The sequence below is a fragment of the Acanthopagrus latus genome, chromosome 13 (assembly GCF_904848185.1).
Source record: "Acanthopagrus latus isolate v.2019 chromosome 13, fAcaLat1.1, whole genome shotgun sequence".
Taxonomy (NCBI): domain Eukaryota; kingdom Metazoa; phylum Chordata; class Actinopteri; order Spariformes; family Sparidae; genus Acanthopagrus; species Acanthopagrus latus.
This window is the reverse complement of record NC_051051.1, coordinates 7,408,122-7,417,658: the sequence shown is the minus strand read 5'-3', so window position 1 is coordinate 7,417,658 and position 9,537 is coordinate 7,408,122. Positions and strand designations below refer to the sequence as shown.

The following is a 9,537-nucleotide window of genomic DNA, read 5'->3' as shown; positions in this document are numbered from 1 at the left end:
ATAAGCAAAAAAAAACATGACAGAACTTCTGCTTTTTTATATTGTTTGTATACTTTGTACAAGCATTTGTATCAGCAACATTTCACTCTCCGTTATGTGACAAGTCAACAGTGAAGTGATTGTGGTTCTGCAGTCTGAAGCAACATTGTTTAGAAACAGTAGATGCTGTGCGATGACACCAGGACGCAGACTTGACGCCAGTCCAATCTAAACAGGCCTCATGGCAGAGTTAAGAAACCCAAGCTACAACCTGTGGAACCATGTGGGTGAAGAGGATCACAATTTCAGCCCCCACTGATTAAAGGGGTCCTAGTCCATTAAGCTTATTTGAGGTAAACACCAGCCTCGTTAAGGACTTCCTCTTTTTGGTGGAAGTAGTCTCTGAACCAGTCAATGTGTTCCTTCTTCTGCTGGACTGTCAGATAAGGGTTTTTGGACAGACCACACAACACAAGCTCCATGAAGTGACGCACGGGTCCCTTCTGGGGGAAACCCTCCTCTATGTGTTTCTCCAAGAAGATGTGCTCATGGAATGAGACACTGGCTTCCTCCTCAAGGCCTAACATAGAGAAAAGGGACAAGGTCATATGGTCCCTTAGCCAAGATCAATCTTTACATACTCCATACATTCAACTAAAATTCAACCGCAACTCACCAATTTCATTGTTGATTGGGTACTGCCACATTTTGCCCTCTTTGGTCCACTGGATCATTTCCTCCAGCCCGTTGCGGGGCATCTGGTTGGTCACTTCAGACAACTGATGAGCAAAGTCCAAGTCCCATAAAGTAGGCCGTGCTGAAAATATGACAGCAGCATTATGAGCAAAATGTCCCAGTGAGGTAAAAAAACAAAAAGCTTTTTCAATGCAGAGCTGCAATGTTTAGTCGACTGAAAGAAAAGTTGTTCAAACTATTCTGATAACTGATCATTTCAGTCATTTATCAGGCAATAATGCCAAATATTTGCTGGTTCAAGCTTCTAAAATATAAGGAGATGCTGCTTTTCTTTGTCATTTCTAGCAGTAATTGAAGAGTCTGTGGGTTTTGGACTGTTGCTTTTGAATAAAGAAGTAATCTGAAGATGTCACTTTTGGCTCTGGAAAATCGAAAGTAATCGTTTACTCAAGAAAATATTCTGTAAATTAAACAATATATAAAAAACTGATAATTGCAGCCCTGTGACAATGAGGAATTAAATCTGTTGAGGAGAAAGAAAGACTAACTGAATGGTCTAAAAATAATCTCAATAACCAACACCATAAATCATCCTTTATAAGCAAACACATTCACAATAACAGTAGAAGTTAAAAAAAAATAAAATCAATTCCTCATTACCAACTGCTGATTCAGCTCCGTCAGCAGTTCCGGGGGTGAAGATGTTCAGTCTTTTCCCAGAGAACAGGTTCCTCCTAATACAGAAAACACACAATAAACATGTGGTCCTTCTCAAAAACAATCCAATTCAAAATGTGATGAAAGTATTTACTTTCTCCGAGCACTGTCCAGCTCAGATGTGATTCCTCTGTCATGTGTGTATCCCTGGCCGTCCTCATCAAACCGGATCTGATTCGCCGGCCGAGCGTTTTGTCGGTTCGAATGCTTTCCTATTTTCATTTCAGCGATGAGTAGTCTGAAAAAATATTGTTGGATCAATGTTTATTACATGTGAATTTTTCTACTACACAGAATGAAAACCCATCAAAAACATCCCACAATGGAGATCTACTGAAGACATATATAAGCACATACCCAAGGTCTTTGGCCGTGTCACCTTTCTTCTGAGCCTCAGTGACAGCCTCGTGCTGCCTCAGCTGCCTGAGCAGCTGAGACTCAGCCTGGCTGCTGTTAGGAAGAGTGGAAGCTGCTGCAGATGCAGCTGCTACCAGTTCAGGATCCAGTTTTACACTGAAGAACACAGTGGGAGAGGCAGATAAACCAAGAGAGACCAGGGCTCGAGACACCCCCCCAAGACGAGAGTGCAGAGTACGTAACAAATTTACAGGCACAAACAAACAAGTGTTTTTAATGTTGTGGATGGGCCTGCACTTTAAAAAGGCAATACAAACTGATGAATAACTTCTCAATTTTCACTCCCCCTCTCACCTCTGTGATGAAGCCTCCTCTGTAGCCTGCTGAAACATGCTGATGGTGCTCTCCATGGCTGGTGGTCTAGACACAGGGGTGGACTCAATTTGCTTATCATTTACGATTTTGGGCTTCCTTTTACTTGTTACGTCCACCTTCATGCCTCCAAGGAGGGCTAGTAGACTCTCTTTACCATTCATAGCTGCATCAGTCTCTACTTTTTCTGGCGTAACCACATCCGGTTCAGTTTTAACATCCACCTGGTGCTGCTGCGTATCGCTTCTTCCATCATCTGCTTTTGACACCAGCGGCTCCTCACTTTGCTCGGCCATTTTGATGACTTTGCTGTCCTCGTCTGCCTCCTGCGTGACCAAAGTCTTCTTTTCTTTAGGGTCGGCCTCTGCATCTGTTTTTGCTTCTTCATCTTGTTTAGCTGTAACGGATTCGTTTTTCTTTTCACAGAGCCTGACTGAACTTGTGCTGAGGGCTCTGAGGCCACCTCCATTGGAAACCCTGTGTGGGATCAAAACAGAGTTAATCGTCATTAGCATCATTATTATTACCACATACCACACCAATGGCTGACAGGTATCTTTAGGGATCATGGGGCTGTGGATGGGACCATCTTCTCTTGACTCGCGTTACCATGGAAACGACCTTCCGCTTGAAGAAATGTCAATCAAAACGTCCCGCCCCGTCAGTGCACGTTTAGCAAGCTACAAGCTAACAGTTAGCTCTCAATTACGTATCTCTCATTCAAAGAAGTCATTTACAGTGTTAATTGTTGTTAGTGTAAATATAACGTCAACTGTAAGTTTTGTGAGAGCAAAACTTGACATCACTAAGTCATTCTGTGTGTCATAATATGTGTTGTTCAGTAACAGTTCACAGTCAAACTCACCTTAACGCTGGAGCTATACAGTTAGCCTTGTCACATTTAGCTAGCAACGATAACGATTCGTTGACACTAACTGGGTAGTTTCGAGCAGTGTACACAGTCCGGAATAATAATCTAAACATGATTGCTTCTTGCAATGTCCTTCCACGCTCCTGACATTTGTCTGCGTTGCCACAACATTAAGTCACCCCCGTAAACTCGAGGATAACAATGGTTCCGGCCAGCTGGATAGGTAGAATTTGCTAGAAACCTTGTGTAAATAAGCTGTACTCTCCGTGGGACACCAATATTTCACTGAAATATCTAAATGTGGTACTGGTTATTTTGCCATTTGAAACACATTTACTCAATTGATTTGTAAGACGTAATATCTCGATTAACAGCTACTTTGAGTGCCTCAATTATAGTCTCGCGATATCACAACCGGAACGTGACTCAAAATGGCGATGGAATACTAGCGCTAATTCACGAACGAAGATCTCTGCTGCATTCCGTGAATTAGTTACTTATTTATATCAAGAGATGGATATTCATAGAAAAGAATTAGCTTTGCGAAATAATTATTGTCGCAAATCTCAACATTGACGGTTTTCATTCGCACAAGTTCCTGCTTAAACTCGGAAAGGAGAGGGAAACTTCATACAGGTAAAAACGTCAACGGAAGCTAAGTTACTAGCATGCAAGCTAACATACAGCAAATTCCGCTCACTGTAAGTTAATATTGAAGCGATATACAGTCGCTTTGTAGCTCAAAATTAACCTTGTTTAACTTTACAATGGAGTTGTTGTATTTGCATGAATATATAGCCGGTGTGACTTGTGTGTTGTATGTAGTTAGCTGTTCGGATGTTGCTCCGTGGTTAACCCGCTTTCTGTGGAGCTCAGTGTGTTTGTTTACACACATGAAGTAACATCATCTAAAAACCCTCCTTTAAAAGTATTCACCCCTCAGTTATCAACCATTGTAATGTTATCTTGTTTTACAACATTGATTCAGAGTAGATTAGATCATGATATTTGACCCAAGTAGCTGAAAACACTTGTTATGGCCGTTCTCTGCAAACTATACAAGACAAATACAGATGCAAAACCTGAGTTTTCCTTCACGTTGTTATTTAATGAGGCATTTATTGTAGAAATTATTTGCTGATCGGCAGGAATTTGCACATCTTGGTTCCTTTTCTTGCGGAAACTCTTGTCAAGCTGCCCAAGTTCTGCCACAATTGAAATTGTATTGCAAAAACCCCTCATTTGCATTCATCACATTTAGGTTTGGACTTGTCTGCTCAGTGGCCTTGACAGGCTGATCTCTCAAGATATATACTGTAGCTGTCTCATATAGCTGAAAAATATCTTAATGATTAGCTGCAATTAGAGACTAGACCTCTTTCTCATAACTACATTTGGGGAAATGGAATAATGACAATGTACTTTTAGCAGATTTATGTCTGCAGAAGCAGTCTATAGGACTGTATATTGCTTGCTACACCACAGCTTAATCAGTCCTGTCCATGATATACCAGGATGATGTTGAGTTCGGTCAATTATTTTTGTGTGTATAAATGTGTGAGGTGTTATTAACAGACCTTTGTAATTTGTTAGCCATGGCGGAGGAACGTCGGCCGAAGCAGTGTACGGTAGTCCTACCCACAGAGTCCATGAAGGCCATGGCAGAGTCCATCGGAGTGGGGCAGCTGCAGGAGGAGAGCTGCGTTGCCCTGAGTGAAGAAGTCAGCTACAGAATAAAAGAAATCGCCCAGGTAAATCACAAATTATTGAAGCGGATATTTTGTATAGGAGTCTGTAAATTGCTCTGGAACCTCATTCTTGAATGTGAGCTTTACTTCTGTCTCTTTTCTTACATAGGATGCTCTCAAATTCATGCATCATGGGAAGAGGCGTAAATTAACCACAAATGACATAGATAATGCGCTCAAACTCAAAAATGTGGAGGTAAGGAAGAACTTACACACTTTAACTCAAAGAACACTTTTTTTAACTGGTTAATGAAACCACTTGATGACGTTAGTTGAAGGATGGCATTAAGTGGGTCTTCTGGTCTGCTTTCTTTCTAAATTCTGCTCTCTGTGTAATTTCTCATTTTATAGCCCCTGTATGGGTTCCAGTCGCAAGAGTTCATCCCTTTTCGCTTTGCAAGTGGTGGTGGAAGAGAGCTTCATTTCTACGAGGAAAAGGAAGTTGACCTCAGTGACATTATCAACACACCGCTCCCAAGAGTTCCACTAGATGTGTCTCTCAAAGGTACCTTCATAATCAGTACAAAATGTCATTTTACTCCAGGATATTCTTAATATCTTGTTTTGACTGCGGTTTGCTATCTTAAACATTATGCTTGTTTGTTAACCCACAGCTCACTGGTTAAGTATTGAGGGGGTACAGCCTTCTATTCCAGAAAATCCCCCACCAGGTAAGTCCAGTTTACATTTAACTTCTCCCAAAACACATATCTTGTAGAAAAAAAACAATAACTTGGTTTTATGTTGCTTAATTTCAGCACCTAAAGAGCAACAAAAGGTTGAATCTACAGAGCCCCTTAAAGTTGTCAAACCTGGTCAGGAGGAGGATGGTACAATTCAAGGCAAGGGTCAAGGGGCAACAGCTGCTGATGGCAAAGGTCAGTAACTTGTGTTTCAATGAATGTCTTTCTCTGTTTTCTCCTCCTGTTCCCCTACCTTGCTTACTTCCTCCCTCCATAATGATTTGTGGTTATGTTTTTTTTCTTATCCAAACTTGATAACTTTCTCTTTTAGGAAAGGAGAAGGGTCTAATACGGTTGAAACCACGCAGTACTCACGAGTTGTCTGTGGAACAGCAGCTCTACTACAAGGAAATCACAGAAGCATGTGTTGGCTCCTGTGAAGCCAAAAGAGCTGTGAGTCCTGCCTGTCTGGCTGTGTACATGGTTAATTGTATTCATGCTGCAAAACTGCATAACATACCTTTACTTGTTTTGACAAGAAGTGCATGTTCATTAATCAGCTGTGCAGTATAGAGATAGCAACATTTTTCAGCTCAGAGGACATTGTCCAATTGTTTTTTTATTTGTCATGGCATTTTTGATTGAGAAACATTTACTCTTATCTCATTCAGGAGGCTCTACAGAGCATTGCTACAGATCCTGGACTGTATCAAATGCTCCCAAGATTCAGCACATTTATTTCTGAAGGAGTGAGCATCTTTTCCAACTTCTTTTTACTGCTCTGAAATGAAACTCAGCTTGTAAAGAATACCTGTGTGTAACTCTGCTTAAAGTACTGACATTAATCTCTCCACCAAGGTTCGTGTAAATGTGGTGCAAAACAACTTGGCACTACTGATTTATCTAATGCGGATGGTCAAAGCTCTAATGGACAACCCCACCCTGTATTTGGAGAAATATGTAAGTGAAGAAAAAACAGTCACTGTTTTAAGTTATGAAGGTAATAATCTCAACAATTGCATTCTAATTTTATAATTTTCCTATCTGCAGCTGCATGAGCTCATCCCAGCTGTGGTGACGTGTATCGTGAGTAAGCAGCTGTGTTTGCGACCAGATGTTGACAACCACTGGGCTTTGCGAGACTTTGCTGCTCGCCTCATGGCCCAAAGCTGTAAAACCTTCAGTACTACGACCAACAACATCCAGTCCCGTATTACCAAGACTTTCACTAAGGTGTGTTTTTGTGTCGCTTATTTCCTCCCAGAAAATATCTAGGAAAAGAATGTAGCAAAAACTTATAATCTTAACAACTTGAAAATCTTGATTAATTCTTTCTTTGAATGTTACTTTGACACTGCTGTTAAACTACAACACAAACTAAACCAGACTGACATGTTTCCCTCAGAGTTGGTTGGATGAAAAAACCCAGTGGACGACACGTTACGGCTGCATCGCTGGACTCGCTGAACTAGGAGCTGATGTGAGTGTAATTCTGTTTTCTTTCGGGTCTTAATTGTTTTTAGTGCTTTGGATCAACACAAACCTCCTTATTTTCTCCTTACTGTAGGTGATAAAGACGTTGATCCTTCCTCGGCTTACTGTAGAGGGTGCTCGCATCAAAGCAGTGATGGAAGGACCAGTGGTCTCCAATATTGATAAGATAGGAGCCGACCATGTTCAAAGCCTCCTACTGGTAATAAATGAAATTCTGTGATTACAGTGCATTTTAAAGTAGACTGCCTCCCACAGATTAATACATTTGTTAACAGTCAAGCTTTTTACAAAATGTGACATTCACCAGTACTTTCATTTGTACAAAATGTCTTTTTATAAAGAAACACTGTGCAAGTGTTATCGCCAAGATACGTCCCCAGCCTGACAATGTGGAACAGTATCGGATAGACTACGGTTACCTTGGACCCATGCTGTGCTCCCATGTTATGAAGGCCAGGACTCAAGCAGCACTGCAAGCCCAACAAGTCAACAGAACCACGCTTACAATCACACAGGTACAGCTAATACTTAATGAAAAAAATGTTTGAAGTATACATGAATGTGCAAAAGCATACAAATACTGCAGAATGACACACAGCTGTTCAATAATGTATGACGACTCTGTCTTGCAGCCTCGTCCCACTCTCACGGTCTCACAAAGCGGGTTAAGTGGGTCTGCGGGGCCTCGCACTCCCAGCATCATTAAGGTTCCAAGCTCCCTCACCCTTATGTCCCCTCGGCCGGGGACTCCATCGCAGCCATCTCCCCCGGCAACAAAGTACATCGTCATGGCAACCAGTGCAGGACCTGCCTCAACTCAGCAGGTGCCTTGATTTAAAATATTGAACTTTTTGAAATAATATACTTAACCCTTCTGTTGCCATTTCAGTAAAACAACTTAAGTGACAACGTAAGCATAATCAGTCATGACATATATTATAACAACATATGTGTAATGTACAAATCACAAACAATACAACACAACATAAAAGTGAACGAGAAAAACAAATGAGACATGAAAAATGTATGTATACACATATATATTTAGTAGTTAATAGTGTGATTAATAAAAAAAACACCACTGGTCTCAGAGTTAATGTTATTTCTATAAAATCTGAGTTTGAATTTACATCTGTCTGTTTGTCCTCCCTCCAGGTAATCACCCTCAGCTCTTCCCAGTCGGCCTCACCAGTCACAAGCACTGTTCCCAGCGCCACTTCGACCTTGCAGCCTTTGGTAAAACTGGAGTCTGGCAGCGGCCCCGGACTGACAGGTTCACGCCCAATGCAGAAGTACATTGTGGTATCTCTGCCCTCGTCTGCCTCTTCCTCCTTGGAGAATAAGAGTTCTGTGCTACCAACCTCAATTTCCTCAACCCCAATAGAAGCAGGGATGAAGCTAGACAGGTCAGAGTCTCCTGGAGCGAGCACACAGTCGCCACACTGAGACTTGTATAGGTAGTGGAAATTTTTTTTACTGTGTTGGTGCAGATGAACACACAAGGAGGTTTGTTTGGGCTGAACTTAAAGGGTTAAACTCTGGAGTGGCATGAAGGGGAGTGTCTGAACTCTTGACTAATAAAGAGCAAATGTGACATTGTAAATATGTTAATGCCCAATGAAAACTAAGGTCCATCTGTGAGATCTGTTATGTTTCAGCTTATATTCTAATTGATTTCATGTTCTTTTTTTACTCTAAAATAAATCAGATTTTGTATGAAATCCTTTATCTGGATGTGTTGTGTATAAGTCTAATAATTTGATTTGATTTAATTTGGTTTCTATGCCTTGAGCCAATTTTACTTTTTTATTTACTATATATTTTTTTCTATTTAAAGCTTTCATCACCAAATATCTAAAGACCAAATCATTGTCAGCAATGGCTCGAAAGAAAAATGCAACTGATTTGATGTCATCACTGATCGTAAGTTAAAGTTAATCGTAAGTTACAGTAATGTCCTTAGGGGTTGGCAATACTGCAAAATTTGGTATCGATTCAATACCAAGTAAGTACAGGGCCAGTGTAGCCGATACTGATACTGATACCGTTACCGATACTTTTAATAATTAAGGTGGATGCATCATAAAATTGCTAATTCTGAATGAATTTTCATGACCTTTTAAGTGCTTTTTTGATTTTTCCTTTAAATTATTAAGTTAAAAAACAGCACAGAATTTGGGCAAAGTTTATATGTAAACAGAAAATACTTTATTATTGATAAACAAATGTATCGAGATTATTATGCTTTTTATTATTCTCACGATAGCCTAATTATTATCACTTAGCCTAATTTGAGTTGGCTGACAAATGACCCGTTACATTTTGAAAATTAATATTAACTAATGCTGAAGATGACTGAAATATTATTTTCACTATTGTTTTGTACTTGGATATTCTCTGCTGGACTAAAAGGCCTCTAAGGTCCTGTCATGTCTCTGCCTCTGGGTCGGGGGTCTGGGTCTGTCGGGTCAAGGGCTGGGAGATTTCTCTCCTCTCCGTTTCTTTAGTTTCTCGTTTTCTTTCGCATGATTTTTAATGTGCTTGGCCAAATTTGTAATGTTACCACTGTATTTTACTCCCTTTTTACAAATGATACAGGTCGCTGTTGTGTCATTTTCGG

General features: G+C 40.5%; 2 protein-coding genes across 2 annotated transcripts; one reads left to right on the top strand and one right to left on the bottom strand.

The window, feature by feature from the left end:
- Positions 1–17: 17 nt before the first annotated feature.
- Positions 18–3,259, bottom strand: mrps31 (mitochondrial ribosomal protein S31). The gene is made up of 7 exons (XM_037118710.1): positions 2,987–3,259; positions 2,104–2,598; positions 1,750–1,905; positions 1,487–1,630; positions 1,336–1,409; positions 656–796; positions 18–559 (listed from the first exon to the last, which is right to left on the bottom strand). The coding sequence occupies exons 1-7, from the start codon at positions 3,103–3,105 to the stop codon at positions 324–326; spliced, it is 1,365 nt and encodes a 454-aa protein (XP_036974605.1). The 5' UTR covers positions 3,106–3,259; the 3' UTR covers positions 18–323.
- Positions 3,260–3,420: 161 nt separating this feature from the next.
- On the top strand, positions 3,421–8,651 carry taf6 (TAF6 RNA polymerase II, TATA box binding protein (TBP)-associated factor). Its single transcript, XM_037118707.1, has 15 exons — positions 3,421–3,628; positions 4,586–4,743; positions 4,850–4,936; positions 5,092–5,245; positions 5,355–5,411; positions 5,499–5,618; positions 5,755–5,876; positions 6,095–6,172; positions 6,282–6,383; positions 6,474–6,656; positions 6,829–6,903; positions 6,991–7,116; positions 7,259–7,432; positions 7,550–7,741; positions 8,073–8,651. The coding sequence occupies exons 2-15, from the start codon at positions 4,588–4,590 to the stop codon at positions 8,361–8,363; spliced, it is 1,917 nt and encodes a 638-aa protein (XP_036974602.1). The 5' UTR covers positions 3,421–3,628; positions 4,586–4,587; the 3' UTR covers positions 8,364–8,651.
- The last annotated feature ends 886 nt before the right edge of the window (positions 8,652–9,537 follow it).

Coding starts and splice junctions, on each gene's coding strand:
- mrps31 (XM_037118710.1), bottom strand. CDS start 3,105: ATGTTTAGATTATTATTCCGGACTGTGTACACTGCTCGAAACTACCCA. Junction 2,599..2,986: donor TGTATAGCTCCAGCGTTAAG/GTGAGTTTGACT, acceptor GATCCCACACAG/GGTTTCCAATGGAGGTGGCC. Junction 1,631..1,749: donor GACACGGCCAAAGACCTTGG/GTATGTGCTTAT, acceptor ATATTTTTTCAG/ACTACTCATCGCTGAAATGA.
- taf6 (XM_037118707.1), top strand. CDS start 4,588: ATGGCGGAGGAACGTCGGCCGAAGCAGTGTACGGTAGTCCTACCCACA. Junction 4,937..5,091: donor TCAAACTCAAAAATGTGGAG/GTAAGGAAGAAC, acceptor CTCATTTTATAG/CCCCTGTATGGGTTCCAGTC. Junction 5,412..5,498: donor TCCAGAAAATCCCCCACCAG/GTAAGTCCAGTT, acceptor GCTTAATTTCAG/CACCTAAAGAGCAACAAAAG.